General features: G+C 47.0%; 1 protein-coding gene across 3 annotated transcripts in view; it reads right to left on the bottom strand.

Annotated features, from left to right (window-relative positions):
- The window catches only part of PARP8 (poly(ADP-ribose) polymerase family member 8), a 1351312-nt gene that overhangs the window by 563615 nt on the left and 772761 nt on the right, over positions 1-14936 (bottom strand). For all 3 annotated transcript variants that reach the window (XM_069627250.1, XM_069627248.1, XM_069627249.1), the window contains one exon: positions 4023-4135. In XM_069627250.1, the coding sequence (XP_069483351.1) occupies positions 4023-4135 (113 nt within the window). The remainder of the gene's footprint in view (positions 1-4022; positions 4136-14936) is intronic.

Below are 14936 nucleotides of genomic sequence, written 5' to 3'. Positions count from 1 at the left end.
CAGGTTACATTCACAGCCAACAAAGCCAGCAACTATAAACAAATACCTTATGACCCATTGCATACCTTCTTATTCTCGAGCGACCGCAGGGAGATGCTCTTTGCCAAAAACCCAATCACAGCCAGAGTTGAAGGTTTAACCCATGCAGCCATGGCAGAGGTAGCACAATCTATGCAAGATGGCAAAAGGGTCTCTCTGAGACCCCCCGCAGCACCCCCTACTTGCATTATATAACATTAGCCCCCCACTTATATATGTGGTGTAAGGGGAGTCGAAGCACAAAAAAAAGTCAACAATTTTCAGAGGTCGTAGTGATGGGGCGCAGCAATGGTCTAATTTCAACCAAAGCTGCTGGTGCCAGAACCTTGGTGAAGACATCCATCTGCCAATTGATCTCTTTTCAAGGCTTTAGAGTAGAGGAGTTGGTGGGAAGTAGTACCATAAGATGATTCTTCAGAGGAGCCCTAGTCACCTCTGAAACTGGAGTGATGGATTCTCTATCTGGAGGAGGAGGATGACGAATAGTGCCACTTTGAAGGGTCATTCGATGAGCAACCTCTTGTGGTGCTGCTGCTTTTTCTCCTTGTAGTCTCCATATCTAGTTTGGGACTTTTCTGTTCATCCTTAGTAAAAGGGGTCATCTTGAAGGGTCTGAAGCTGTTGACTTTGATTATGATTCCCACCTTCATGGATCTGCGGTACACTCCCAGAGGGCCTTATGATCGATGGATTGACATAAATGGCAGTAATCCACATTGTGTTTTTCACCAAGGCAATGAAGATATACTGTGTCGGGATGCCAGCACTATATCTGCTGCTCAGGGCTTGAAGAATAAGATTAAGTAGGACACCATTAACATAGAAACAAGAAAGCAGGTGTACTGAGTTCACTCATAAGGAAACTGTGGTCATCGGCAGTCTGTGACTCCATCTTGGATTTGTTGCATGAAGCAGAGATGATCATCAAAAATAAATAAAGGTGTTTGGCAGATAACACGGATAATACAAGGTTTTTCTGGGTAAACTGGAGGTTTGTAGAGATGGTGCAAATAATGGCAATATCAATTCTGGTGGCATTCATACAGAGACTATTTTCAATCATCAATCAAGATTTATACAAGTGCAAGACTGGTTGAAATGGCATGCAGGGAAGATGTGGATGAATCAGTTAGAAAACTACCAACATGTCCCCATCATAAGTTTGAAATGCCTGCGAAAAGATAATGATAGGTTCTGCTAACAGTTTCAAGAAGGCATTAAACAGCATAAGCATTACACAGCAAAGAGGATGGTACGTGCCCTTGGATCACTCTGCAGTTGATGATCACAAATTTGGAACTTAAAGGCCCCACTTTAAATTTGCTTTGCAAGGAATGAAGTAGTCCACATGAGGACCAATACCTACCGCCCATAGAGGTTTCTAGCCGTCCGAGAAATGTATTGCGGCTTACTTTATCAAAGGCAGCTGAAAGGTTTAGGAGAGTGAGGATGGCAGGGTTATTTGTGTCCACATGCTGTAAGAGAGTCCATGGGAATGGAGAGTCTGAATCCAGACTAGTGATCATGAGGCAGGTTGCCTAATTCCCAGTGTTCCAAGTGTTACAGTCAGGCCATTTTGTGTCCATACTCTTGCTGATAAATGGGGAGTTGCTGATTTCGGGGAAAGTTGCCCATGGACATGTGGTTGTCTTCAATCTCTTTTTGAAGTCGGGTAATACAGGTCTTCTTTAAAGAGAGTGGGAACTGCCATGGGCAACAAATCTGTTAATGAGAAATGTAAAGGCAGGGGGCAAGGATGGTGATGCTCTCTTTTATGGTGTTGACTAGACAGGGTTAGGTTTGCTCTGATGAGGCATTCATTTTTAAACAGAGTTGATCATGTCTGATGGGTTTGCAGGCTTAAAGGTTGAGAGGACAGATATTGATGTCAAGTCCAAAAGGGATGTATTAGTAGATCATGTTTGTTTCTGGATGTTGTCTTGGCTCTTCTAGATCTTATCTTGGAAGAATATAGAGTGAATAACCCAGTTATTGCACTGGAAAAGGATCTTTCCTATATTCAGGGAGGTTCCGTAGTTTCTTACATATACAACATAATTATTCCGAGGTGCTGGAGGCTTGGCTGATGAGACCATGGAGATAGGTCACAGAGAATGAATAACATTAATAAGAGACAGAGTTTTAGTATGGATTGTGTAGCATTGGAAAGATACATTACTCTATTCTTACTACTTGAAAACTTTCTACAAGCCTCCAAGACATGCCACAGCATGAATGTGTCTTCCCTATCCATGTAATCAGCCTCTTCTCTATACTGTGTGGGAAGCTGGGATCAGGCATGGAATATATCCTGGAATACATCGAGACCTGCACAGAGTGGTCTATATCAAAACAGAGCTGGAATATGTTCGGGATGAGCTTTAAGTGGAAATGACTATAAAGGTTGGAATCAGAACGAATAAGAGTGTCCTAGAACAGAAGTATAAATCAATCCAGTTGGAGTAGAGGGGGTTCATGTGAGATTTAGTTGTCTCCTGCGAAGGATTGCATACTTTTCCCCCCTCTTCACAATCCATGCCAGTTGGCCAAAACACACAAAACTAAGACATCCTGTTTACACAGAACATATAATGTGGGCAGCAGCGTTCCACCTCTGCTGCAAAGGTTGATGGATTTTTCCATTTTACAGCAGTGTGGCCAGAACCTTAATTTTTGGTGGGGGCATTTACTTGATCACGCTCAAACCCATTGCTGGGTAGGCATGTTTTCACTGTTGTTGGTCATAAAGTCAAATAACTTCCTCTAAAACTATGAGGTGTAGGGGAAGAAATACTTTAGAACACGTCAGCAAATTGTTTTTCCCAACCCTCTGCCAGCCTAGAAATCAGCAGTAAAAACTGATATGTAGGTGATGTTTTAACAGTGAACAGCTGTTGCAATGGTAGAGGGAACAAAACATGCTGTCTAATCTGGGAAAAACCTAGAAACAGAAATAGTGTGAGTGAGCAAAAAAGTGATACAAAGCCCAGTCCTGCAAAATCTTACAAATCTGAAATACACTTCTACATTGTGATATTATTATTTACTCATATTGTGCTCAATAAGGTAGAAACATTACTTCACAGGGGGGTTTATGATATGATATGGCATTTATAATGATCCTATACACAAGATGTCTTAACAGTTTGGCCTGCCTGTCATGTTATTGGTTCCTTCTAAGCGGTTCTTGGTAGGCTCTTTTCTTGCTGAGAAACTGCACAGAAAGCTCAGTGAGTTCAGTACTCACTACAAAGACCTGAACTCAATCTTGCCTTCATTGATGTGAATGTTCAGAGGGTGACTCAGCTATTCACTATTTGGGAATTTCTAACTTTAATAGCATTAAACTATAACAGCACTACAATATGGCGTACACTGGGGTAGCAAGTGATACATAAGAACAAGATAGTATATGGCTATTTCATACTTCGATGATTCCTCTCTTTGTGGTTTAGTAATCAGCTGGTATTAGAAGATTCTAATGTGCTCATGACCTGTCAGTAAGAAAGCTTAAATACTATCAGGGCTAATTACCCATTCAACTATTCTCCGGTCAGAAAAATTAGTATTGCTAAGGTCAGTAATAATAGTATGCATATAGTGACTCATGACAGATTGGTCCAACTGCTTAGCAAAGCAGCAATAGGTGTAATTATTATTCAATGCAATGATTTCAAATGTATCAATCTTGGAAAGGTTAAGGGCTGAGTCAACCTTAGTGTTCGAAAGAAAATTCCCAGCAGGCTAAACTCAGATGTCTGTAGTAAGCGCTTAACTTGCTGAGTTCTCTAATAACATCAATTAGTCAAGTTTCTTGCATTTATTCAGTTTGGGGCATGTGTGCTATATAAGTAGACATTATCATTTGACCAAATGTTCTTTATGGATAATATTGGGTTAGAAAGTTTGAACATTTTCAAATAATTTCCATTAAACCATTTTGTTCCGATTTAATCATTGCATTCTACATTAATCCAACTTACTGAAATGCAAAGGTGCTTCCAAAGAGTTTTTTAGCAGCTCTGAAATTGGATTCTTTGGCTGGTGGACTGCTTAGGAGTAGAAACTGATGGGGAGTGTGCATAAACTTCAGTTGCTGCAACAAATAGAAATATGCTGATAAATCATTCATGAGCCTATTGATTTAAAAAGTGTAAAGAAAAGATTAGTTATCTAAACTTGTCAATCCAGACTTATTTTTCAAAAGGTAATGATTTCACCTGAAACATGTATATATGATATGATATGATTTGTAATTTATAACGCGTTTGTACACAAGTGTTTTTATGCACAAAAGACAAGGGAGGCAGGACAGAGGGAGGAAAAGACAAATGATCTTTATAGGCCTTGTGTCATTCAGATCGTGCAAGTTAGATAACGTCAAAAACAGGGGAAGGGAGAGGGGAAATGCAATCAGAGCAGCATTGTCTCGGGAGATTAGCTCAGCAGCAATGTGCGCGCCTTGGAAGCAAGACAACATGGAGCAACACAGGTTCGATCCCCGGCTCTGCGCTTAGAAACCTGTGGGTATTACGCGTGTTATAAATAACCTATCATATCTTATCATATCAAGTCAGGGCCTTGCCGCTCTGGGTACACAACACAGTCAAGTGGCTGTTCCAGAAATTGCAGAATAAATAATACTGCCAATTGAAGACATAAATTTTGTGTTGTACTTTTAATAACACAGAAGCAGGCAGGGTTCACATTTTTTGCACTGATGATGACAGATTTCGTTTTATCATAGATTAATCGTTTATATAAAAAATAAAGTAAAAAATAAACACACCTACCCATGCCATTAGTTAAGTGACAAAAACATAAGGTAAGTAACAACTTGCACAGTTCACCATTTTGCAATTAAATAAAAAAATATCAATCTCAACTTTTCTCATATAAAGCATAGTCATTTTAGTTGAATAAGTTTTCTTTTCTTCAAAAAAACATTTTGGGTTGCAGATTTCCTAAGAGTGGCCAGGAACTGTTGTTATGCTGGAAATGCATTGGAGGGCAGGGCCTCCCTGTCCGTGTCCTGTAGTCCTTTTTCATTTGTGTTCTGTATTGTTTTCTGCACAGGAGTCCATGTGGGACTCCTGGCAGTGCAGCTCTTCCTGTTTTTGGTTTTTGTGTACAGACCCATGGGATACTCTTATGGCACCCATGGGTAGGGGTGCAACCCTGTGCCCCTGGTGTATGTTTTTGGGCACCTGTGTGTGGCCCACAGAGCAGGGTATGCGCTGGTGCCAGCTCCATGCTGAATTTGACAGGTGCTCTGAGTATCCTCCATTTTTGGATACCCAGGCCCTGGCATTGGAATCAGTTGATTCCTGATAGGAAACAAGATGGCCCCTGTAGCCTCTTGCTTTCTATTGCCTGTTACCTTGTTTTCCAAAGTCCTGGGAAGCCCTGACTCTGTCCCTGTTTAATTTATGGTGTTGTTGTGAAGTCCAGGCCAAACTGGCTAGCGCCTTCCCAGTGACTGTATGTTGTGGGTACACCCTGTGGGTGGGACCTGGGTCAATGGAATGGGTGACGGATATGCACTTCGTGTTGTGGATTTTTAGTTTCTGGTGTTTGACACAATGACTGAGACAGCCCTGCCCGAAACTGGTATGAATGCAGTGTGGAGTGTTGAATAGCTGGGTACTTGTCCCAATACACATAACTTGTTGTGAGTGTCTGTAGAGAAGTGAATGGCCTGCATGCACTATGCACCTGATTGGCTGCCTGCCTGCATGAATGCCCTTCTGACCGATTGGTTGCCTGAGTGTGACCCAGCAGAATGAATGGGAGATCAACTAGTGTTTCTGGGGGCCTTGTGTTCAGAAGCTGAAGAGAAACTACTTCATCGATCTGAAATCTGCTGTGTCTCCAAGGACTGACCCACAGAGGACCTGGTTAGGCACCCTCTTCCCGAGCTACGAGGGACCATCATGCACCAGCTGATCTTTGCCAAAGCTCCCTGGTAGGCAGACCTACGACAGGCTGCTGACCGGAGATGGGGACCACCACGAAACCACAAGGAGACGCCGTGCTCCCTTTGCCTAAGTAACATTCGATCCAAAGACGCTCTCGCCTGCACCGTCGACCGCTTTGTCCCACCGGAGAAAGTTGAGGCTGCCAACGCCGAGGAGCATCCGCCGGTGGGTTTCCCGCCACCTGATGACAGTATAGATGCAGGACAACTCGACGCACTTGCTGGGCCACAGTTCTTCACCATCTCTTTGTGGTCCTGAACTATCGTCATCGAGGTGCCCCGCATGCCTCTTCCTTGCAGGACGCCGACGTTCCGGCATCGCCGAGCACCGCTAGGAAAGAAGCTGCCGCCTCGCCGTCATCATTCACCCGTTTTTCCTTGTGGGATCTTGACGATCCGTGGCTCCTGCCTTAAAGGGAGCCGCTCAAGAAGGATCCGTCGACGACCCGACGACGAACTCTGCTATTCCAGGTACAATGGGGTTGTAGAATTATTTTCAAAGGAAATTTAACTTTTAGAACAATATATGGACTGGGCTTGTGATATATCTTTACTTTACAGGTTGCCCAGATGGGGGGATCTCCACACAGAACTGTGTCTAGTGGTAGGGGCCAGTATTCTGCCAATTGTTCTAATCAACTGCTTTCCTCCTATGGCTATTGTTGGTTAGCTTTTAATAAGTGATTTGTGTGACATTTAACCAGAGTACAGTTGATACACTTTAATGGATTCAAATAATAATTGTGGTACCACTCAGAACTGTATATATTTGCCATTATAGATTAACTAAGCACACAGTGAGTTATTGTGATTGTATATAACCTTGAACTTAATTATATAAAGACTGTGTTTTAACTAATACAGTGTGTGGAAATACCTTTGTGCTGCCTTAGGGACTACACTGTACTTAAGAACCAGCCCACATCACCTCCTGAGAAGCTAGGCCTTGATTGCTCGACCACGATAACAATAATAGAGAATCTTGGCTGGAGTGATCTGTGCCTATCCTCTGCCACATAGAAAGCAGAAGTACAGACCCCCCTCCAGTCTTTACACTGGTGGTAGCAGTGTGATGCTTATGGTTTTAAGAATCAGTGTAATCCGTGTATAACCATGCCACTTACAAAATATCTGCACTTTGTTAAATTGAGGTTTAGTTGTGTACAAGATAACTGCATTACAAGCAATGGAGGCTATTGCAAATGGTAAATTTACTAGGATGAGCTTAGAGGCTCTCCAGAGTGCTTGTGAAGTCAGGGAGTTAGACTTTGTGGATAAGTCTAGGGCTGAGCTGATAGCTGCCCTCCTGAACTATCAGACTAACTCTTGAAGGGGGGATGCAACCAATGAGGATTTTGCACCTGGGGTTGTTGCTGAATCTGATTCTGGGAATTCCACCATTCCTGCTGCCTCTGATCTGAACCCCAGCACTGCTCTTCAGGGGGAAGCCCTGAAGATTGAACTTTTAAAATTGGAGCTACAACGGGAACAGTTAGCCTTTCAATACAAAAAGTTGGCAGCAAAAGCTGAGTTGAAGAAAGAGTAGTTGGCACAGCAAGTAATACTCAAAGATAGGGGCACTGAGCACCAAATAATCCAGCTAGAGAAAGCTAGAGTGGAGACTTCAGCTAGACCAGTTGAGAGTGGCAGGTCCCCAGCCACCAAGTTTATGAAAAATGTGGTTGGTATGTTTGTGGAGGGTTCTGATATCCTCCAGTGGATTGAAGTGTTTGAAATGGCTTGTGCAATTCATGATGTTGATAAGAGATTTTGGGCTAAGTGTTTGTTACGCAGAGTGCCTCAGACTGGATATGACTGTATTCTGAAACTGAGTTTAGTAGAAAGGGGTCAGTATGAGTGCATGAAGTCTGCTTTGATTGCCAAGTTTAGCAAGACACCTACCCAATACCTTTAAAGGTTCAGGGATTTTAAGAAGAGTGAGAATGGGCCTCATTACACGTTATCCATTAAAATCCGGCCATTACCGGCATGGTGCTATTAACGTGTCCTGCTTGGCATGATGCCGCTAATAGCGTGGCATTACGAGTACGCGGACACGAGCACAGCGCCATGCCGGTAATGACCCTACCGCCATGCCGCCAAAGACCTCAAAAAGTCCCTTACCGGCATTGACGAAAGCGCTGATAGCACTTCTGACCTCCCGCTACATGCAAATAGTGATCACCGCTATTAGCGATCACCGCTATTAGCGGTGACTGTAAAATTACGGAACTGGAAATAGCGTCATCGCACAGGAACGGGAAAGAGCACAGCGGCCATCTTTAAAAACACAATCCATTGCCATAATCAGCACCCAGGACTTGTTTCCACACAACTCCAACACCAAATCATCCCGGATACCCTGATGATGCCAAAGGCCATCAAGAAAGGCGCGGATCGGCAGCGCAAAGACAAATTCACCAGTGAGGAGCTGATCATGTTAACCGAGACCCTTGCCGCAAATGCCAATGTTGGATTCGCCAATGACATGCGGCATGAGACCCTCGTGAAGAAAAAGGCCATCTGGGCAGAGGTGGCCCACAAAGTCAGTGCGGTGGGCACCACCACCCGCACTGTCAAGGACTACAGAAAGCGGTGGGACGATCTACGGCTCCGGGTCCGCAGCATACTGGCTGCAAATCGCAACCTGCCTCACCAATCAAACTCCGGGAGTAGTAGGGGAACTGCGCCATCACAATTGGCGTGGAATCCATCGCGGGAGTCGGAGACATGGAGCGTGGTGCGCCCACTTCATCAGATGGAGGTGAGTGTACACATTAAACAATGCACTGTGAAGGGTGAGGGGTCCCCCAAATCTGAGTCCAGAATCAGCCCATGGATCCAGCCACAAACATACATGCACACAACCCTGCCAATGTGAGTATCACACCCCAACACACACACATGCACGCATCACCACATACACGTGCAACACAGACCCATTCATGCATGACCCACCCGACATCCCCATTACCGGATTCCCAACTAAAGAGGTCCCAATGCATAGAGCGGCATGATGTAATCATTCTGCATAAGGCACGTAGAACCATCACCAATGATATTCCCTATTTTTGTCCCCCACAGGATCACAGACAGACAGTGATGAACAGGGCACTGTGACACATGCTCCCCCAGCCAAGAAAAAGGCCAGGACACAGGAGACAGGGGACACCGCCACCACCTCAAGGGGCACAGGGAGGAGTGAGCACCAGCAGAGGGGTAAAGGCAGCAAGAGCACCAGTTCAACACGGCCTGAAGCCACGGCTGCTACAATTGCTGCACCCACGGCTGTGTTCCCCCAGTCATTGGAAACAAGCACAGAGGGCCCGCTCTCTGCTGCCACCAGTTCCACTGGTGAGGCAGCAGCCACCGCGCCGCTGTCGGACGTGGAGGAGACCATTGACCTTGAAACGCAAAGGCAGACCCCCAGCCCCCCGCAATCCATTGTGCCAAGCCCACGGCCACCATCGCAATCAAGTATCCATGGACAATCTGGCAACGACACCGTGGAAGGGCGCTGGACCCCACAGGTGTCCTCACCTTATGGCCGAGGCATGGACCAGGGCACAGCAGCCACCCCAAGAGCTGGATGCAGTCGCCATGACCTGGCAACCATCAGCCAGAGGCAGGTGGAAATTACAGCGCTGGTTGGCCAGCATGTGGAAGAGGCAGCCCGTCTGAGGGAGGAGGTTAGGTCGAATGCAAGCCAGACAAGAGAGGGCATGGAGGCCTGCACAAACAGGCTGTGCGAGGAGCTGGCCCAACTGAGACAGGTCCTCACACGGATAGCGAACGCTATGGAGCGACAATATCCCCCCACCACAGGATCAACCGGGCACCTCCTCCTCTGCGAGTTCACGTCAGACAAGCCCCCGCCGCCGCTCCTTGCGCACCATGAGGCGCACGCCATCCCAACCTCCCAATGGCAGTGGAGGCCATGAGAAGTAGGACCAGCAAGAACTAGCTGGCACATGTGCAGCAGGACACCTATGCACTACAAGCCACACATGGGGGTGTTGTGGGGGGAGGTGGGAAAGGGTGTTTTTGGGAGTGTTGTGGAGGGAGGGGGGAAAGGGTGTTTTTGGGAGTGTTGTGGGGGAGGGGGAAAGGGTGTTTTTGGGAGTGTTGTGGGGGAGGGGGGAAAGGGTGTTTGCACAGTTGGGGCCATGCACTTTTTGTTCACGAATTAATCATAATACACTGTTGACAAGTTGAAACACAGGCTTGGTCTTCATCATGGTGTATGTGTACTTTATTGGGGACAGGGCCCATTGTGCGCCCCACCACATACAGCAGGGCAACAATACCCATCTCCATCCAAAAGAGTTGACCCTTGTCTCTCAGAATATTTGATATTGATGCACATCGTGTCCCTCCTGGCCATCGCCTCTTGCATGTCCTGCCGGCCCATTTCCCCCATCCTCATCCCCATCAACATCATCTTCATCAGGTGGTTGCATGTCAATGCAAGGGGGCATAGGCACATTGCGTCTGATACACATATTGTGCTGCATGACACCTGCTATGATTATCTTCGGCACTTTGTCATGGCCGTACAGGAGAGCCTCACCCAGCCAGCTTAGGCACCAGAGCCGTGTCTTCAGAAGGCCAAATGCCTGCTCTATCACAACGCGGGTACGGTTCTGTGCAAGGTTCTATTCCTCTTCGTGCCTGTTCTGTGTGTTTCCTATAGGGGTAAGGAGCCAACTCGTCAGGGGATAGCCAGCATCACCTGCATGGCTGGAACAATGGGGCCTTGTAACTGGTCACCTCAATTGCAACCTGGACATTTCACACTAATCCTGTTAGCATTCTGATTGGCATCCACGAATCCCAGCATGCATGGCAACGATTTGTGTAACTGCAATGTGAGAAGGTAAGATAGTCCCTGCAAGTGGACATGCACCATGCATGCCTCTGGCAGTATTTCCCATGTCCTAGGTGTTCCTGGGCCCAGACAACCTTTGTACGACACTGCTAGTGTGCTGCCATTATGATTCCAATGTCCCCATGCTGTGAAGCGGCATTTCAGTAGTAGTGTACGGGTGTGGTTCTGTACAATGGCTACAGGTGATCAATTTGCATGCACTCAAGGGCGCATCTGTTGTGATGTTGTTCAACGCACATTTACATTATGCATATTGGCTGCATGTAGCAGCTTTGTGTCATGTAGGGTATGGTATGCTGTGCAATGTGCATGTGGATAGATGTGTCATGTATTGAGTTATGGATTGATGTCTTTGTTGTGCAGTTTACTACTTGCATGTGGTTTCGTGTCCTCTCCATTGTGGGCTGCGTTGGTGGACATTGGCGTACATCTGTATGTCCCTTTATTGTACGGACGACAGTCCACAACCAGTTGGAGTATGCATCTCTCCCCCCCAAACACACCCCACATCACACTGCCATGTGCCTGTCCTGCTACTCACCAAATAGCCACAAACTTTGTCCAGCATGGCGCTCCATGTTGCGTGGTATCATTGAGTTCCGCAGGACCATTGATTCATGGGTTGATAAGGGGTATCGGTCACGACAATGTGTTATTCTCTTTTTTGAGTCACATACCATTTGGACATTGATGGAGTGGTAATGCTTTCTGTTTCAGTAGACAGCCTCAATGTGATGTGGGGGCACCATTTCCACATGGGTACAGTCGATTGCCCGATGCTACTTGGGATGCATGCCAGTGAATAGATGCCAACTTTGTCGTCGGAGATCTCCTGTGGCAGGGATATGTTTTCACTTGTGTACTTCAAGGGGGCATCAAGCACCTGGGTCAGCGTGCGTGTGAATACTGGTTGTGAAATGCCATGTATCTGCCCTACCGTATGCTGGTAGGTGCCTGTGGCCAGGTAGTCAAGCACAGTGACCACCTTCAGTAGAGGGGGGATGGCAGTACGGATGTCTATGTGGCTCACTATGTCGTTGTGATTCATGTCCACCATGGTGGTGATGGTATCCCGGTCCAGGCGGCACAGGGTGCTTATCTGCTCAGGGGTTAGGTTGAATGGAATGGCTAGAATCCTGGGGATTGCTGGCTGCCTCTGTGGTAAGCCTGGGTGCACTGGTGTGGCTTGCTGGGCCAGTATCGCCATACTCCCCCCCCTGTGTCTCCTCTGTGCTGCCTGTTGTTGTTGGTGCTGCAATGCAATCATGTCCTCCAGCCCATGTAATGCTGCAAGTATTGGAACCATCTTGCTCCTTTTGTGCTGTCCCAGTCTCCATTGCCTCTACCTGTGCTGTTGTGGCCACCTGTGGCAGGTGCGGACACTACTCAGCTCTCTTAACGTGTGGTTCACGATGCTGGTATTTCCTCCATGTCGGTATGGGCTTCTTGGGCCAATACCATGCCGCTATTTGCATGTCCGCATGCCTTGTAATGGCATGCTATTAGCGCCATTCCACTATTTCCGACCTGAGGGGTCGCGCGCCCACGGACTGGCCGCTATTAGTGGCACCGTTCTTAGCGGTGCCGCTAATAGCGGCCAGTCCGGGTCGTGATTAGCTAGGGAATTTAGCGATACCGTTAATCCCTTACCGGTACCGTTATTACCTTACTGCCTAACATGTAATGAGGCCCAATGTGTCTTGGGTTGACTGGGTGAGTGCTGCACACATGAACATAATGGGGTGGATTGATGGTTACAAAGTAAAAACTTTTTTGAATTGTCCCACCTGTTTGTTTTTTGAGCATTTTTCTGAAGCCTGTTCACCAGAGCAGCGTCAGTATGTTGCTGACCAGAACATTTTGGATCCCTTTAAGATGGATAGGTGGTTACCAGATATTTGGTCGAAAAAAATTGGTCGACCAGACAAATGGTCGAACCAATTTGGTCGAAAACCAAATGGTCGAATTTTTATTTTTTTTTATTTTCACCTTTTTTTTTTTTTTTGGGGGGGGGGGTTTATAAAACCCATTTTTGTAAAAAACGAAAACCCGAAAAATAAATATATAATTAAAAAAAAAAATCGCCCATTTGGTTTTCGACCAAATTGCGTCGACCAAATGTCATTCGACCAGTTTTAGGTCGACCAAATGTCTGGACACCGGATAGGTTGGCTGACAAGTGGGTCTCCCACCGGGTATCCCCTAAGGACTCCAGTCGGAATGACAAGGACAAAGAAAGGGGGACCTCTCAGAAAGCTGAGGAGTTCCAGAAGCAATCACAGTCAGGTAAACCAAAACCTTCCTCTTCTAAGACCCAAATATCTAGTGGGGATAAGTCATCTGTCTGTAGGCGGGAATAAGAGTAGTGGTCCACCTGCTGCAAAGCAGGCTCCCAGTGGTTCCAGTACCATACCCCGCATTCCTGCCACTTGTTGGGAATGTGGGCTCTGAATCACAAGAAGGGTGACTCCAAGTGTAAAGGTAAAGCACTTGGAGTACAGGCTGTCAGCCTGAGCTACCCTTACCCCATGTCTGAGGTGGAGGCCACTCTCCTTCCCTCCTCTACAGGGATCACCTTCAGTGCTCCTGTAGAGATTTCCTTAGTGTCCCTTCGAGCCTGGAACCAGTACCCGGAAGTACTGGTGACTATCCCACAGAACACCCGTAGGTTTTTGAGAAGTGGTCTCTTGAATGGCCAGCCTTCTACTGGTTTGAGAGACACTGGGGCAAGCATGACAGTGGTGGACAGGACCCTGCTCATGCCAGAGGACTATGTAGGTGCTCCTCTGAGAACCACTAGGTTAGCTGGTGGGCCTCCCAAATTATCACATGTAGCCTTAGTCACACTCATGATTGGAGACAAGACAGCAAAGCTTCCTGTCCTGGTTCAGGACAATGTCCCTGCTAACATTTTGTAAGGAAATGTTCTAGTAGAGTTGGGGTTGATCTCGGATGGTCTCCCCATGACTGCTGCTGCAGTCACTAGGTCACAGGAGACACAGGGTCTGGCTGTGAGTCAGGTACCCAAGCCAAAGGCGAGGCCTAAGGCAAGAGGACAGAAGAGTAAGAACGCCACCTCTGCAAAAGGCGCTCCTTCTCTTCTTGCTGGTCCTACAGCACCCATTGCGATCCATACTCCCGACGGGCTGGGTCCCGTGGAAAACCCAAACTCAACTCCTGAGGGAGAAGAGGCAGAAGGCTCTCCTGTGGGAGAGGCTCTCATCCCAGAGGACCACCCCGACCTTCAATTCCCCTTGGCTGAAGGGGGACCCACCTGGGCGGACTTCTGTAAGGGACAGAGAGAGTGCCACTCTCTCGAGGGTCTGAGGAAATAGGCCCTGTCCCAGGCACAAGGAGAAGTGCCTAGGACATTCCGGAACTATTGGGAGGGTGAGCTCCTTGTTAGTGAGCCTACTAAGCCTGAACCTGGTGCCCTCAAGAGGTTGGTGGTACTCCAGGTTTACAGGCCCTTCCTGCTGCAGTTGGGGCATGAGGTGACTTAACTGGTCATCTTGGTACCAAGAAGACCAGGCAGAGGCTCTCTGCCCATTTCTACTGGCCCCCGATGGGAGTAGAAATGGAGTCCCACTGCAAGACCTGCCCCACTTGTCAGTCATCTGGCAAGACTGGTGGCAATGTTATCGTGCCACTGCAGCCCTTGCCAGTGGTTGGCACACCGTTTGAGAGGGTGGGCATTAACATTGTCGGTCCGCTTGACCCTTCCACTTCAGGTGGACATCGGTTCATCCTGGTCTTGGTTGATCATGCCACCAGGTAACGTGAGGCTATACCCCTTCGGACTGTTACTGCCAAGGTGGTTGCCAGGGCTCTCCTGGGAATTTTTACCTGTGTTGGATTCCCTAAGGAGGTTGTCTCTGACAGAGGATCCAACTTCATGTCTAGTTACATGAAAACCATGTGGAAAGAGTGCGGGGTAACCTACAAGTTTTCCACCTCTTACCATCACCAGACCAATGGTCTGGTTGAGAGATTTAATAAAACTCTCAAGGGCATGCTAGGCGCTTTAGAAGA

This window comes from Ambystoma mexicanum, chromosome 6p (genome assembly GCF_040938575.1).
Source record: "Ambystoma mexicanum isolate Mex_15411 chromosome 6p, UKY_AmexF1_1, whole genome shotgun sequence".
In the NCBI taxonomy this organism is placed as follows: domain Eukaryota; kingdom Metazoa; phylum Chordata; class Amphibia; order Caudata; family Ambystomatidae; genus Ambystoma; species Ambystoma mexicanum.
The sequence above is the reverse complement of the archived record's forward strand: the minus strand, read 5'-3'. Positions and strand labels throughout refer to the sequence as shown.